Genomic DNA, 17,362 nt, shown 5'->3' on the forward strand with positions numbered 1-17,362 from the left:
CAATGAAAAATAAGAAGGGCTGGGGATGTAGCTCCGTGATAAAGCACCCCACCGGGTTCAGTCCCCAGTACAAAAAAAAAAAAAATTTACTTTCCTTCTAGTGTATGGAGGCCAGCTTTTATATGGAAATTTGATCTTCTGCTTTTAAGAGACAGAAGGAAGGTCAGAATGATCTTGTACTTGTACAAGTGCCTTTAACTTAATAATTAATATACCAGAGTAGTATTAGCATATTAAGGACTGACTAAAACCAGTAGGACTCAGAGTCATGTCAAGCATAATGATATGGTCCTTCTTAGCATATTAAGTACTACAAAGCTACAAGAAAAACACAGATAGGGTAAGGCTTGTTGACACATACCTGTAATCCTAACAAATTGGGATCCTGAGGCAGGAGGATAGCAAGTTTGAGGTCAACCTGAGCAAATTTCGAGACCCTCAGCAACTTAGTGAGGCCCTGTCTGAAAATTTAAAAAAAAAAAATGATCGGGGATGTGGCACAGTGGTAAAGTGCCCTAGGGCACCAAAAAAAGAAATAAAAATACAGATAGGACTTCTTTACAATAACTTATTTTTACTCAACTCCACAAATTAGATATTTTGAGTTATTTTTATTATATATGGTCTATGATTATATATAGACATTTATTATTTTCTTTGCTCAGCATTTTTCCTTGCATTTCAAATATTCCATTTGGGATCATTTTCCTTTGAAAACTTCCTTTTACAAGGATCTGTTGATAAAAAAGTTTTTCTTTCTTTTAAATCTCTGGTGCAGAGAAAGTTGAATTAGTCATAGAATACATTTCATGTGTGCTAGACTCTCTTTCTTTTTTTTCTTGTTTTCCATGGATAAATTGCGTTTTATTCTGCTGATTTAAAAGTTTGCATTCTATTTTTATTCATGTCATGATTGTATTTTAAGAGTTTTCTTTAATTTCTTCTAGTATTTTAAGTTATTCTCAGTAGGAGATTAGTTCTAGGTCTCTAATCTGCCATATTATAAAATATAAAGATACCATATGTCCTGCTGCCAGCAAGTGATCTTGCAACATAAACTAGCTATTGAGGGATTGATAAATAGGGAAATGACATCATTATAACATGGAAGTTTATATGTCATTTTTCTCAGCATGTTAATTTTTGGGGCTGCCAGCAAGCTTTGGAGTTTGTACAGTCACATGTTACTTAATGATAGGATGTATCCTGAGAAATGTGATGTTAAGAGATAACTAAAACAGCTATAATGTCAGAGGGCAATATAATTTTATGAGACAACTGTCATATATGTGGTCCATCATTAACAGAAATATCATCATGCAGCACATGATTCTGAGTTCTACTTATTTTAGTCAGATTTTTAGCTGCTGTGACTTCAAGGCTTGACCAGAACAACAGTAGAGGAGAAAGTTTATTTGAAGTTTATTTCATAAGTTTTAGTCCATAGAAGGCTGGCTCCATTTCTTGGGACTCAAGGTGAGGGAGAACATTATGGTGGAAGAGTGTGGCAGAGGGAAGCAGCTCACATGATGATAAGGAAGCAGAGAGAGAGAGAGAGAGAGAGAGAGAGAGAGAGAGAGACTCTACTCACTAGATACAAACATACCCCAAAGCCACGCCCCCAGTGTTATCTTCTCCAGATTAACTCAGTTAATCTCATCAGGGGATTAATTCACTGATAAGGTTAAGGCTTTCACCACCTAATCATTTCTATTCTGAACTTTCTTGTATTGTCTCACATGTGAGCTTTGGGGGGACACTTTACATCCAAACCATAAAATTCTGCCCCTGGCCCCCAAAAGCTCACACTCATTTGACAATGCAAAATACATTTAGTCCATTCCCAAGCGTCCCCATAGTCTCAACAGTTCCGAGATTGCTCAAAGTTCAAGTCCAAAGTCTTTTCTGAGGCTCAAGGCAATCTCACATTGTGAGCTCCTATAAGATTAAAATCAATTTATAAACATTTCCAGTTACAAGAATAGGGGCATAGAAAAAGTGATGGGACCAAAGCAAGACTGAAATCCAGTTGGGCAAATAGGTCCTGTAGTTCTGTGTCTGGCCTCTAGAGTATATAGCATGATGTCCTTTCCCAAGAGCTTGTGTAGATTTGACTCTGTAGCCTTGTTGGTTGCAGCCCAAGTGGCCTTCCTGTTGGCTTGTCTCTGCTCAATTCCTGCAGCTTTCCTAGGACCATGTCATATGTCGCCAGTCTCCATGGCAGCTTCAGCCTCCTCCTCACATCTCCACACTTTGCCCTCTCAGGGGCTGCCCGCAGGGACTCCAACCCAGTTGCACTTTGCCTGGCCTCCCCTTCCTTTGAAATTTTGGTGGAAGTCTCCATGACCCCCCTAATCCAGCATCCTGCATTCCTGCAGAAACAGCACTATGTGGCTGACACCAAGGTCTGCCACCATTTCAAACAGTAGCCGACTCCAGGGACCTTGAAAAAACTGACTAGGCCCCCTTGTGTAAGAAGTGTGCCCCACTGGTCTCTACTCAAGAGAATTTTCACTTTTACTCTCCTGAGTCTGAGATGGGTATGGTCTTGCCAGCTCCTAAGATGCCCTTAAGCCACCTTTCTCCTTGTCTCTGGGCAAAGTCTTTAGCATTTCTTTAGTGGCAGTAATGTCTTTAACAACTGCAACTTCCTTAGTCTCAGTTTTACTCCCAACTTTTAAGTCCAAGCTTTTAAAAATCTTTCTGCTCTGCTTTCTGCTCCTGATTATTAAAGTAAATTTGGCCAAAGGCCACCAGCAATATCTGGGCCATCACCTGAATGCTGTGCTGCCTAGACGTTTTTCCTGGCACATTAAGAAGTCCATCGCTTTTAAAACCAGCCTCACAGAAAGTCTCAGGACGGGCATCATGCAGACAACTTCTCAGCCAGAAAATAACAGGAATGGCCTCTAGTCTACATTCCAGTAGAATCCTCCTCTGAATCCTCTTGAGTCCTGTCTTCAGAGTCCGCAGTCCTGTTGGAATTCTGGTCTTCTGAGCTCCCTCCAGAATTGGCCATTAAGCTCCATTTAAAACAATCTAAAGCATTTCCAGCTTGTACTACTAAGCATCTCAAAATTCCTTCCACCAATTCCAAAAAGCTCCAAAAAATTCTGAACCACAAGGTCAGGTTAGTCACAGCAATAACCCCACTTCTCGATACTATTTCTGTTTTAGTGACTTTTTCACTGCTGTGACTTAAGGACCTTACCAGAACCTGACCTCTGCCTGGCCTGTAGAGGAGGAAAAGTTTATTTTAGGGCTCACAGTTTCAGAAGTCTTAGTCCTTAGAAGGCCGGCTCCATTCCTTGGGGGCTCCAGGTGAGGCAGAACATTATGATGGAAGAGTGTGGCAGAGGGAAACGGCTCATCTAATGATGAGGAAGCAGAGAGAGACTCCACTCACTAGATAAAAATATATACTCCAAAGCCATGCCCCCAATACCACACCTCCTCCATTTATCACTCAGTTAATCCTATCAGGGGGTTTTAATTCACTGATTGGGTTAAGGCTCTCACAACTCAATCATTTCTCCATTGAACTTTCTTGTATTGTCTTACATGTGAGCTTTTGGAGGACACCTCATATCCAAAACATAACATTGCTTTTCTCATATTCTTCTTTTGGGCTCAGTTTGGCCACGTTCTGCTTTGGAAATGCTTATGGCACAGATATCCCCAATCTTTGTGCATTTTGCCTTTGTTTCCATAACTCTACGATTTCAATTCCTTCTTTAGCCCACCTTTCATCAAGCCTAATTAAAAAAAAAAAAAAAAGATGAAGTCCTATATTTGCTACAATACCACTTTATTTTTTTAGGAATTTGACATGTATCTTTAAGTGTACCAGTATAATTTTTAGGATTGTCAATTTTTTTATATTGTACTAGTTATATAATGGCAAAGAGTTTGAAGGGTTTAACCCAATCTTTTTTTTCAATAAGCCCTATTATTATTAATGATCAGTTTTGCAAAATACAAGTTATCTTTTTTAGAAACACAGTATTCTGTCACAGCACAAATGCCTAATCAAAGGATATATTTTGAAAGTAGAGCTCACACAATTTATTAGTGGATTTTTTTTTTGTTGTTGTTGGGCTGAAAAAAGGTAGAGAAGTCACTGTTGACCCAAAGCTTTTTTGGCCTGAGCAATTAGAATATTGGAGTTTCTAACTGCTCAAATGGAGGAGGAATGTGTGGCAGGTGCAGCTTGGGATAGACAGTAACGTGTTTACTTTGGGACATGTAAATTTGGGGGTGTATCTTAGACGTCCAGGCAAAAATGTTGAGTGGGCAATTGTGTACATGTCTAGAATGTAATGCAAACTACATTGTAAATATGGAAGGCATCAGCAGAAAGCTCATAGTTAAAGCTTTGGGACTACAGGAAACAACCCAGAGAATAAATGTGGAGAGAGAAAAGAGAGTCAGGACTCTTCTGGGACATTCTAATAGTTAGATATTGGAAAGATGAGAAATCTGCAAAGGAGTCTTAGAAGAAGTGGCATGCAAGATAGGAGGAAAACCAGCAGAATGTGGCATCCCAAAGGGGAAATGATGAAAAGTCTTTTTTAACATAAGGATATGAACAACTGGGTCAAATTCCAAGTATGAGGACTGGAAATTGCTCATTGTATTTGGCCACATAGAGGTCATTGTGACCTTCACAAGAGCTATTTACATGGAGTGGTAGATATAAAAACCAGATTGGAGTGAATTCAGAAACAGCAGGAGAGGAAGAGAAAATACCGGCATGATTTATCCTTTCTTGAAGTTTGCTGTAAAGGAGAATGAAGAAATGGGAAGAAGCTGGAGGAGGGCATGAGCTTGAAGGAAGGAGTTTTTTGTTTGCGTTTTAGATTGGGTATATTACAGCATATCTCTAAGATTAGAATGCTCAATTGGGAAGAAAGTTTGATAAGGCAATAGACAGAAGTCAGCTGCAAGTATTCCACGCAACACCTGAATATTGATATCACTAAGAATTTTGGCAGGATTAGTTGCATGACTTTGGACAAGTTATTTGGGTTCTTGGTGCCTCAGTCTTCATATCTTAAATAGAAATAATAATAGTTTCCACTTTGTTAGATTGCAGAAGGAATTGAAATAAATGTATCTCAATCTCACATGTTTAGTATAATACATATCACATAATAAATGCTCAATAAAACAATAAAGATATGGGTGAAACTCAAATATGCATCCTTAACAATATTTTCAGAAAAGGATATACTTTCACTTTATTAAGTTAAAAAAAAAACTAAAAAGCTGCGCAGTAATGAGAATATCTACTGCTTTTGAAAACATTTTCCCACTATTTTTTTGTTGTTACTGTTTCTGAAAGTTTGCAAACAACCTGAGAGATTGAGAGAAGAATGATAATATCAGTATAGTTTATTTTTCAAATTAATTTAAAATTTTTAATTAAGAGCTCTCTCTGCATCTTCTAACAACAGTTATTTACCTGCATTTCTTTTGTGTTTGTTTTTGAGGTGCTGGTGATAGAACCCAGGGCCTGGTGCATGTTCCTTCCTTCCTTCCTTTCTTTCTTTTCCTTCCTTCCTTTCTTCCTTTCTTCCTTCCTTCCTTTCTTTCTTTCTTTCTTTCTTTCTTTCTTTCTTTCTTTCTTTCTTTCTTTCTTTCTTTCTTTCTCCTTCCCTCCTTCCTTCCTTCCCTCCTTCCTTCCTTCCTTCCTTCCTTCCTTCCTTGTAGTTGTACATGGATGAAATGCCTTTATTTATTTTTATGTGGTGCTAATAATCGAACCCAGTGCCTCACACATGCTAGGCAAGCATTCTACCACTGAATTACAGCTTCAGCCCATGTTCCTGCATTTCTTTTAACATTTTGGTTTCTGTTATTTCTTCTCAACAGAAACCCAGAGAAAAGAAGTTGAAGAAATGTTGTCTCAAGAAGATTTGTCTAAAATAGTTCCAAGAAGCTCCTGTGGACAAATTGCATATTCACTGGTAGAAAGAAGAACACTCTTAAAGAAATTGGAACTTGTGGACTCCAAGCCAGAGTCTCAAAGACATATGAATGGTAACCTGCAGAAAGAATTTCCCCAGGTAGTCCAAAATTAACTAAATAACTGAATAAGGCAAAGGCCAGTTTTAAATGTGTTTGTTCATTCACTAAAATATTAGGAAGCCAGTTTAATCATGCTTAAGAACACAGGCTTTGAATTTGGAGGGACTTCCTCTGCCATTTGTTGGTAATATGATGTAGAATGAGTTAAATTCTATGAGCCTCAATTTCCTCATCTATAAAATTTGAGATCAACTCAACTACTCCACAGGATGATCATGAAAATGAAGTAACTTAATATATGCAAATATTTCATACTTATATATGTAATACTTTATACTTATTAATTAGCATTATTGTTATTTGTTGAGGACTTAACTTGCGCCAGGCTTTGTGCTGGTGGGTATAGAAACTGTCAAATTAGACATGATCTGGACTTGTGAGGAACTTACAAACTAATGGAGGAAAGACATAAGCCAGTGGTTATAGTTCAATGTGGGTAGTTCTGTGCTAAGGGAAGCCAGGGAAAGCTAGAAAAACTCAGGGGAGAGGCTAAGTCAGAGAGGATGGGCAGAGTGACCAGAAAAGGCTTCCAGAGGAGGTGAGGTTGCATATTGTTTTGAGAGCTGATTAGGTGTAAGCTAAGCAAAGAAGCTAGGAAGACATTCTTGGCAAAGGAAATAGCGTGGCGTGGTTAATACATGTTGGTTCATGCTGAGAAATGTGGCTGGAGCTATTTTCAGGAACTGCATCATAGTTAAGGAGATATTTGCTGAAGGCTTTTTAAAAATGATACTTTTATTGGGTTAAGAAAGTTTCTTTAATTCCTAGTTTACTAAGAATTAGGAAACAATGTTGAATTTTATAAAAAAAATTTTCTAGGTTAAGATAATGAAATGATATAGGCCTTTTAATGTGTTAATGTGAGGATTTCACTGATTTATTTTCCAATATTAAAATGACCTTGCATACCTGGGACAAATCCATCTTGTTCATGCTATTCTTTCTAAAAATTATTAGACTAGGTTTGAAAAAACCTTCAATAAGATTTTTGCATCTGTGTTTATAAATAAGATTGCCCTGTGATTTTTCAATTAAAGCTTGTAACATGTACAAGTCCTAATTTGGGCACAAGCTTTCATTTCTCTTAGATATATACCTGGAAGTGGAATGGCAAAGTTGTATAACAGGTGTATGTTTAACTTTTTGTTTTTGCCGAGTTTAAATATCAAGCCCTATGTTAATCAGCCTTTTTTTCTATTGTCTCTCCAACCAAACTTTTTAGATAATCATTTTCTAGTCTCCCATGAAAATTTAATACTAAAGGACTTACTATTTCATATATGTATACTTAAAAGAGTAAGAGATTTCATTGCCCCTTCAAGAACCAATATTGCCTCGTTGAGAATGCATGGTCTAGTCTCACAAAGGGATTAGACTGAGTTCTTTCTTTTTCTAGTATAAATAGATTATTATTAGCTGGGCATGGTGGTGCTCACACCTGTAATCCCAGCCTTCTCAGACTCTGAAGCCTGAGGCAGTAGGATCGGGAGTTCAAACCCAGCCTTAGCAATTTAGCAAGTCTCTAAACAATTCTGTAAGTCCCTGTCTCTAATAAAGTATTAAAAAAAGGTTTGCAGATGTGGCTCAGTGGTTAAGCACCCCTAGGTTCAATCTCTGGTACCCCCCCCCAAAAAAAATTCATTATCTTTTTTGGATATAAGTGACATTTTTATTCATGAAGACTAATTCATAAGTTTCATTTATTGATTGATTTTTGTTAAGGAGAAATTTGAACAAATCCACCAGCCTCTGCAAAGAGAACATCAGAAACACCAAGAATGTGGACAACAGTTTAAAAAAGATATGAGTGAGGTAAAAAAAAAAAAATTACAACCCTTTACTTTACATTTTATTTGATTTGACCTAATAAAATCTAATCACAAATCAACTTTTACCTGAATTTGTCTGACTATATTAATATGTATAGATTCAGACTGTAAAATATGATCAAATTGTACATAAAATATTATAAACACACCACAAAATTGGGAAATTAAAAATTAATCAATTACTTAACATAGTAGCTGATTTTTATTGACTGTATTAAAGTGTAAATAATCAATGTGTGTTATATCCTTTAAGAAATCATTTTGGGGGCTGGGAATGTGGCTTGGTATAGAGCCCTTGCAAAGCCCTAGGTTTGATTCCCAGCCCTGAAAATTTTTTTTACATTAAATATATCATGACAGAATCTATACAGTAATATGAAAAATCTTCTAACATTAACTTATACAAAGATTGGTATTAAACTTTATTTAAAAAGTATGTCAATAGCTTGGCATGACAAGGCACACCTGTAATCCCAGAAACTGAATGGCTGAGACAGGAGAAGTCCAAAACCAGCCTCAGCAACTTGGTGAGACCCTGTCTCAAAATAAAAAATAAAAATAACTGTGAATGTAGCTCAGTGGTAAAGCCCCTGGGTTCAATGCCCTGTACCAAAAATATTTTTTTAAATATTTGAATAAAAAATACTGCCAATAAATACACTAATAATCTCAATGTAGTTTTGATATATCGATGGCATTTTCATTGGTTTTTGTCTCTTAGAGAAATTTGTATGATTATTATATTTATATGATCATTCTTTTTCAAGGGTCAAAAGTAAAATATAATTGAGACTGAATTTCTAAGCTTTGAAAATAATTGCAGAAGGGGAGCTCTGGTATTAAACTTTGAGCCTTGTTAAGTGTTTGAACACTTTGAAGGTAAATGAAATACTTACTGTGAAAACATTTTATAAACTGTATTTAATGTACCATAAAATTGAGAAATGTCATCTCTCTTTTTTTGAATGATATTCACTTTCATATTTAAATTATTCTTTTTTATAATCATATAAAAACATAATATCTTACATAGATTCTATTGAACCATATAAAATTGCATGTTTACAAGTAAAAAACCATCAAATATCACCATTTTATTTGATTTGACCTAATAAAAGAACTATACCTCAATGAAATACTGTTTCTACTTTTCTTTATTAGCTTTTAAAACATTATAGAAAATAGCCAAGTGTCATAAGAATACACATTCTTTTATTACTAACAGTAGTTTTATTTCAGTCTCATGAAGACCTGCTGCATGAAGATAAAACATCACAAAATTGCCTAGAGAAAGGCACGGAACAAGTAACCCAGAGGTTGGAGAGGGCTCAGGAAGAGATCCAAAGGCTCACTGATAAACTACAATTGAAGGAGAAGGAAGAAAGTAAATTAGGTAAGTTGAGATTTCAGACCACCATGGTTGGCCATGTTTTAATTGTAGTGATCTAGGAGGAACACAGGTACACGGAGGAAAATATGTTCTAAGGTGAACATATGAAAATCTGATAAACAGCTTCATTTTTTAAAATGTCTAGAAATTTTCAGTGAAGCACAAACATAGCATGTGATCTACACAACTCATAAGCATACATCACTCACCATGAGAAATTTCCAGCATCCCAGACATCCCTTTCATCTTCTTTTCTCATGCAAAATGACCACTATCTGAACTATGAACACTATTTCTGAGGTTTGACTACATGCAGTATGCATTCTTCAGTTTGCATATCTTGCCCATTTGTGTTTATGAGATTCATTCATGTTTTTAACAAGTAGCAGTTTGTTCTCTCTTGCTGTTTTTATATTTCATTAATAAATATATTATAGTTTATCTATTATGCTCTTGATAGATGACAGATTTGTGTTGTTTTCCATTTTAATCTATCATATATTCTCCTGCTATAAACACTTTAGTGTACATCTTTTGGTGTACTTATCTACATCTTTCTAACATAAAAATATAAGAATAGAATAACTGTATCAAACATTATGGGTATATTCTGCTTTAGTCTTCCAAAGTTCAGTCACACATCACTTAACAATGGGGACTCATTCTGAGAAATGTGTCATTAGGTGACTTCCTTGTTGTGTGACCATCATAGAGTGTGCTTATAAAAACTAAGATGTCTACAACTTCACTGGGTAGCATAATCTTATGGGACCACCATTGTATATGAGGTGTACTGTCAACCAAACCATCATTTTGTAACAAGTGACTATATTTGTACTATAGTTGTAAGCTCTCCTCAGTAATATATGAGATTTTTTTTTTCCTCCACATTCATTGTCAATACTTGTTACTGGGTGTGGTGGTACATGCCTGTAAGTCCAGCAGCCTGGGAAGATGAGACAGGAAGATCACAAGTTCAAGGCCAACCTTAGCAATTTAGCAAGGCTCTAAGCAACTTAGGAGATCTTGTCTCAAAAAACAAAAAGGGCTTGGAATGTAGTGCAGTGGTAAAGTTTCGCTGGGTTAAATCCCCAGTACCAAAAAAAAAATGTTGTTTGAGTCTTATTAACTTTACTTCTTTATAGTGAGTATGTACTGGTATTCCATTGTGGATTTACTATGAATTTCTCTGATGGCTAATAAAGTTGAAAACCCTTTCATATGTTTGTTGCTGTAGCTCATTTGGATATATGGTTTTGGAGGTTCCTGCTCAAGTCTCTTGTATATTTTTCTATTATGTTGTATCATTGTTTTATTAATTTGTAGGAGGTCTTTATTCTGAATCTGAGCTTATTGTTCACTAAAAATGTTGTTTTATTTTTCCACACAGGAATGCTAATATTTATCAAGTCATGTTTATCAGAATTATTCCTTATGCCCTCAGGGCTTTCATGTGTAAAGCTTTTTCATCATTGCAAGATTATTCAAACTGTCTACCCCACTTGTAATTTGTTTCTTAGTACTTTCAATATTTCATTGTTTATATGTAAATCTTTACTTTGTCTAGAATTTGTATTAATAGTGAAATTTAAATTTTTAAATTATTTCCTCTGTATATTTGTAATTTGTGATTAAAGAAATTCGATATTTTTTCAAATGCAATATGTAGGTTACTATATAATCATAAGCACTGAAAAATGCCAAATGTATAGAACAATAATGATTATGCCAATTGATTGATTAAAGACAAATGACAGAAGGGTATAAATGCATTTTTTTCAGTACTGGGAATTTAACCCAGGGGTGTTTTACCATTGAGCTACATCCTCATTCCTTTTTATTTTGAGATAGGGTATCACTACATTGCTAAAGCTGGCCTCAAACTTGCAATCCTCCTGCCTCAGCCTCCCATGTCCCTGGGATTACAGGTGTGCCACAATACCCTGGTAGGAATGTGTTTTTAAAAGTGGGCATAAACAACTTTTCAGAATAATGAAAATCTCTTCTATATTTTGGGTTGTTGGGCACACAGCTACATATCTTTGTCACAATTCTTCAAACAGTACACTTAAAAAAAAGTGATTTTTACTATATTCAAATTATACCTTAGTAAACCCAATTTTGAAGAAAAAAAATAAAAAGCGAATTGGCCATGTGAGTATGATAAGAAGCCATCTTCACTATTTGATAATGGAGAGAAAGAAAAATCATGACGTCCAGCACTCTTAGTTATATTTGGATACAAAAAAACCCAATCACATGGCAACCTGTTCCATCAGTAGTTGCTTGGTATGGTAGATCCTAACTAGCAACTGAAAGCTATATCCATGTGAACATACTGGGACTGTTGGAAAGCTGAATTAGCAAGTCATTTTTGAATGCCAAATGTAGTATCAATGTGGCCCTATAGATAACTGCCTAAAACTTCCATTTATAGCCAGATTCTTCTGGCTATATGGGTTATATAACAATATATGTATTATATGACAGTGTTTCTCAAGTATTAGTTTACTTCTTTCAACAAATTCTTTTTTAAAAGAATATTTTCAGTTGCAGATGAACACAATGCCTTTATTTTTTTAATGTGGTGCTAAGAATCGAATCCAGTGCCTCATACATGCTAGGCAAGCGCTCTACCACTGAGCCACAACCCCAGCTCCAACAACAAATTCTTTTTAAATAAGCATTTTAATTTTAGTTTGTTCTCCAGCTCTCTCTGTATCATCAAAAATTTTGGATGGAAATGAAAAATCTTAATAATAAAAATATTTTTCAAAAATAAATAATTTGAATAAAATAATTAGGGTATTTTTCAATAAATGAATATCAAGAAAAAGAAATTTATTTGGGGGCTGGGGATGTGGCTCAAGCGGTAGCGCGCTCGCCTGGCATGCGTGCGGTCCGGGTTCGATCCTCAGTACCACATACAAACAAAGATGTTGTGTCCGCCGAAAACTAAAAAAATAAATAAATAAATATTAAAATTCTCTCTCTCTCTTAAAAAAAAAAAAGAAAAAGAAATGTATTCTAAAAGATTTTAAAGGTATATTATCAATTATAATATGTGACCTTTATTGGACCCTAATTTAAACATATTTTTGTTTTTTATGAATAACTGGGAATTTTAACACTTGCTGGATATATGAAGTAAGGAATTATTATTAAATTTCCTTAGTCACATGTAATAGTGTTGAGTTTATGTTTGAAGAAGGTCTTTATTTTTTTGAACTATAGACCAATAATATGATGTCTAGTATTTGCTTTAAAATAATACAGGCTCCTATCTCACACCTACATAAAAATCAATTCAAAATTAACCTCAGAACTAACTGTGAGAGTTTAAACTAAAAAACTCAAAAAGGAAACAAAGGAATAATTCTTCATGATGTTGGGTTATACAATGATGTTAGTTATAACACCAAAAGTAAAAGTGATGAATAAAACTAATGAATTGGACAATCAAAATTAAAAACCTTTATACTCCAAAGGATACCATCAGAAAATGAAAAGATAGTTCACAGACTGGGAGAAAATATTTGCAAATCATTTATTTGATATGAAACTTTTACTTAGAATATGAAAAGAATTATTATTATTACTTAATAATTAAAAGACATCCCAATTTAAAAATGGGCCAAATATGTCTCCAGACATTCTCTGGAAAAGATATATAAATGACTAATAGGTACACGAAAAGTTGCTCAATATCTCTTATCCTCAAAAATGGATACATATCTGAGATAATGAATACAGTAATTAGCTTGGTTTAATCTACAATGTAAACCTATATCAAAACAAATTAGATCCCATAAATTTATGCAATTGTTACTTGTCAACGTTATTAGTTACTAAGGAAGTATACAACAAAACCACAATGAGATATCATTTCAGTTTCACTAGAATGGCTATAATAAAAAAAACAACAGACAATGGCAAATAGTGTCTGGGATATGGAGAAATTAGAACCCTCAGACACTGCCAGTAGAATTGTTAAATGGTACAGATACTTTGGGAAACTATTTGGTAGATTTTCAAAATAATAAATGTAGGATGACCATGACCCAGCAATTCCATCCCTAGGTATCTATCCAGGAGAAGTGAACACATGTGTCCACACCAAGACTTGGATATAAGTGTTCATAGCACTATTGTTTACAATAGTCAAATGTAGAAACAACCCAAATGCCCATTGGTTGATGAATGAATAAACAAAGTGCTTTACATCCATATGATGTAGAAGGTAGCACAGCAGGGATGACACTGCTATCCTTCAGAAGGGCCCCCTTGTACAGTTAACCCTTGACTGGCATCTGGGAACTTAGCTTTTGGGAGGATTTCCACCATTCCCTAACTAATAATAGTGGCTCACTCCGCCCAAATTATTTGTACAAACAATATGGTTTACGATGAACACCTGCTTTCTTTTTTGGGATTTGGGTACATGTTAGGCAGAAAGTATATGTTACCAGACCCCAATAAAAACCTTGGGCACTGAGTTTCTGATGAATTTACCAAGTAGGCAACATTTCATAAGTGTTGTTACAACTCATTGCTGGAGACACATCATGGTGACTCCACTAGGAAAGGACTCTTGGAAGATTTGGTCTGATTTCCTCTGGACTTTGCCCCATGTGCCTTTTGCCTTTGTAAACTTTGGCTGTAGTAAATTTTAGCTGTGTAGAGGAGTATGTATTGAGTCTTGGGAGAGCTCTTAGCAAGCCACCAACCTGCTGATCTTGGGGATCTCTGACATTCATACAATGGGATAATATTTGCCTATAAAAAAGGAATGAAATAATTACACCTGCTATATGGGTGAACCTCAAAAACAGGTTAAATGAAAGAAATCAGATGGGAAATACCATGTTTTGTATTTTCTATTCATATAAAATGTCTAGAAAATGCAAATTGAAAGAGATAGCAGGTAGATTAGTGGTTGCCTAGGGCTAGGAGTGATCTATTCACAATGTAAACCTATAACAAAACAAACTGTATCCCATAAATTTATGCAATTATTACTTGTCGGTGTTCAACATTATTAGTTATTAGGAAAGTAAAAAACAAAACCACAATGAGATATCATTTCACTCTCCCTAGAATGGCTATAATAAAAAATACAGACAATGGCAAGTGTTGGTTAGGACATGGAGAAATTAGAACCCTCAGTCATTGCCAACCAAATGAACAGGAAATTTCTTTACAGGGTGATGAAAATCTTCTAAAATTAGATTGTGGTGGGGTTGCACACCTATACATATACTAAAAATCATTAAATTATACACTTAAAATGGGTAAATTTTGTGGTGTGTCAATGGTGCCTCAATAAAACTGTTTAAAAATATCATGAGATCTTGAGGAAACAGATTTAGTAGGCAGAAATCTAAGATGGTCCCCAAGAGCCTTCCTCCTTGACACACACCTTTTCCAAGTTATTCATTCAAATACAATCTATATGCTGCTGTGAATAGATTTTGCAACTGTAGTTATGGTCCAAAATCAATTGACTTTAAGAAAAGGAAATTAATCTAGGTGACCTTGATCTAGTCAAGTGAGCCCTTTTCCTGACAGAAGAGATTCAAAGTTTGAGACAGATTTAACATAAGGGAGATTCTCTATTGCTGACTTTGAAGATAGACACCATTCGGCAAAGAATGGGGGAAGATCAGATAGACCACTAATCTCCAGGATATATAAAGAACTCAAAAAACTTAACACCAAACAAACAATGCAATCAGTTAATGGGCTAAGGAGCTGAACAGACATTTCTCAGAAGAACAAATATATGAAAAAATGTTCAACATCTCTAGTAATTAGAGAAATGCAAATCAAAACTACTCTAAGATTTCATCTGACTCCAGTCAGAATGGCAGTTACCAAGAATACAAGCAACAATAAGTGTTGGTGAAGATGTGGGGAGAAAGCTATACTCATACATTGCTGGTGGCACTGCAAATTGGTGCAACCAATCTGTAAAGCAGTATGGAGATTCCTTAGAAAACTTGGAATGGAACCACCATTTGACGCAGCTATCCCACTCCTCGGTCTATACCCAAAGGACTTAAAAACAGCATACTACAGGGACACAGCCACATCAATGTTTATAGCAGCACAATTCACAAACTGCTAATCTGTGGAAGCTACCTAGATGCCCTTCAATAGATGAATGGATAAAGAAACTGTGGTACATATACACAATGGAATATTACTCAGCATTAAAAGAGAATAAAATTATGGAATTTGCAGGTAAGTGGTGGAGTTGGAGAATATGTTAAGCAAAGTAGGCCAGTCCCAAAAAACCAAAAGCCAAATGTTCTCTCTGATAAGTGGAGACTGACCCATAATGGGAGGGGGGGGCATGGGGAGAATGGAGGAATTTTGAGCAAAGGGAAGGGAGGGATGGGAAGGGGGTATGGGGGTAGGAAAGATGGTAGAACGAGATGAATTTCATCACCCTAGGTACATGTATGACTGCACATGTGGTGCGACTCTACATCGCCTACAATCAGAGAAATGTTAAAAGTTGAGCTCCATTTGAAATAAGCAAATTTCAAATACTTTCTCTTTGAACCCTGTCTTTCATCTAACTGTCCTTTGAGTTTCTGCATAAATGTTACCTCCTCCAGGAAATTTTCTGGACTTCCCTCTCATGTTCTTACTGCTTCCCATGTTTATCCCTCTCACTGATTTTTCTGATGTGTAATTGCCTTTTCCTGTTTCCCCCAAGGGATTACATGCATCTACAATGAATCAAAATGCATTCTGCTATCAGGTATAACTAACTAATTAGAACAACTTTTAAAAATTAAAAAAAAAAGAATGGGGGAAGCCTCTAAGGGTCCAGAGAGATGTTCGACTAATGTGCAAGGAAATGGGAACTCAGTCCTGCATCTTCAAGGGCTGAATTCAGTAAAACTTGAATCAGCTTGGAAATGGATTCTTCCCCAGAGCCTTCAGAGAACACAGCCTGGCCAACACCTTGACTTCAGGTTTATAATCAGAGAACCTAGCCATGCCACGCCTGGACTTCCAACATATAGAACTATGGACGCTGTTTTGAGCCACTAAGTTTGTGGTAAATTTTAAATAAAATAAAATAATCCAATATTTATGAGTATAATGAAACAAGACTGATAATGAAAGAGAGCGGGGAGGAGAGTGAGCGTGTGTGTGTGTGTGTGTGTGTGTGTGTGTGAAGATCTTTTGCCTGGAAATTCTAGACACTACAGAAATTCAGTGGATCTCAGGTGCACAGGACCTAACATGCAAAGTTATTATGTAGAGAGTTTGGGGCAGGAGAATTTAGAACCAAGCCACGTCACTTATGACTCCATTCCATTTGTCTCATCTTTCCCAGTGTACTTCCAGAATCTGTTTTTCTAAGAGCAACAATAAATAAATAAATAAATTTCTTAGAACATTACCCCATTGTTAAGTGATGCATGACTGCTTTATTGGTTGCAGGAAGTATTTTTAATCATTTCTGGGTATAACATCTTTATATTAAACTAGTATAACAATGCTTTAGAACTTTCAGCTATTCCCGTTGTTTAGGATAGTCTAGACCCTTCAGCATGTAATCCTTTGGGGGAAACAGGGAAAGGCAATTACAGATCAGATAAATCAGTGAGAGGGATAAACATAGGAAGTAGTAAGTACATGAGAGGGAAGTCCAGAAAATTTTCTGGAGGAGGTAACATTTATGCAGAAACTCAAAGGACAGTTAGATGAAAGAGAGTGTTCAAAGAGAAGGTATTTGAAATTTGCTTATTATGCTAATCATTTGCTTCTTACACAAGGGTTTTCTTCCTTTTTTCTTTTAGATTCTGCACTTAAGAAGGCTCAACAAGAAGTTGAGAAATTGAAAGAAAATATGATAAAACTGAAAGAAAACGGTGAGTGATTCTAGCAGATGTAATAATGGTTATTTAATAATAATGCATCAGGTAATGAGATAATGTGTTTTAAATAGTATGTTTTAAAATAATAATATTTAATAATTAAAATAATAAACACTACTACCACATTATTGCTATTTCTATAATTGCTATTACTG

The 17,362-nt window shown here is 35.5% G+C and overlaps 1 protein-coding gene across 1 annotated transcript in view; it reads left to right on the plus strand.

Annotated features, from left to right (window-relative positions):
- Ccdc30 (coiled-coil domain containing 30) overlaps positions 1-17,362 on the plus strand; it is a 130,306-nt gene that overhangs the window by 12,888 nt on the left and 100,056 nt on the right. Inside the window, exons 2-5 of the mRNA XM_071617755.1 lie at positions 5,875-6,068; positions 7,813-7,902; positions 9,159-9,312; positions 17,130-17,201. Coding sequence (XP_071473856.1) covers positions 5,901-6,068; positions 7,813-7,902; positions 9,159-9,312; positions 17,130-17,201 — 484 coding nt within the window. The 5' untranslated portion in view covers positions 5,875-5,900. The remainder of the gene's footprint in view (positions 1-5,874; positions 6,069-7,812; positions 7,903-9,158; positions 9,313-17,129; positions 17,202-17,362) is intronic.

The sequence above is a fragment of the Marmota flaviventris genome, chromosome 10 (genome assembly GCF_047511675.1).
Source record: "Marmota flaviventris isolate mMarFla1 chromosome 10, mMarFla1.hap1, whole genome shotgun sequence".
Lineage (NCBI taxonomy): Eukaryota > Metazoa > Chordata > Mammalia > Rodentia > Sciuridae > Marmota > Marmota flaviventris.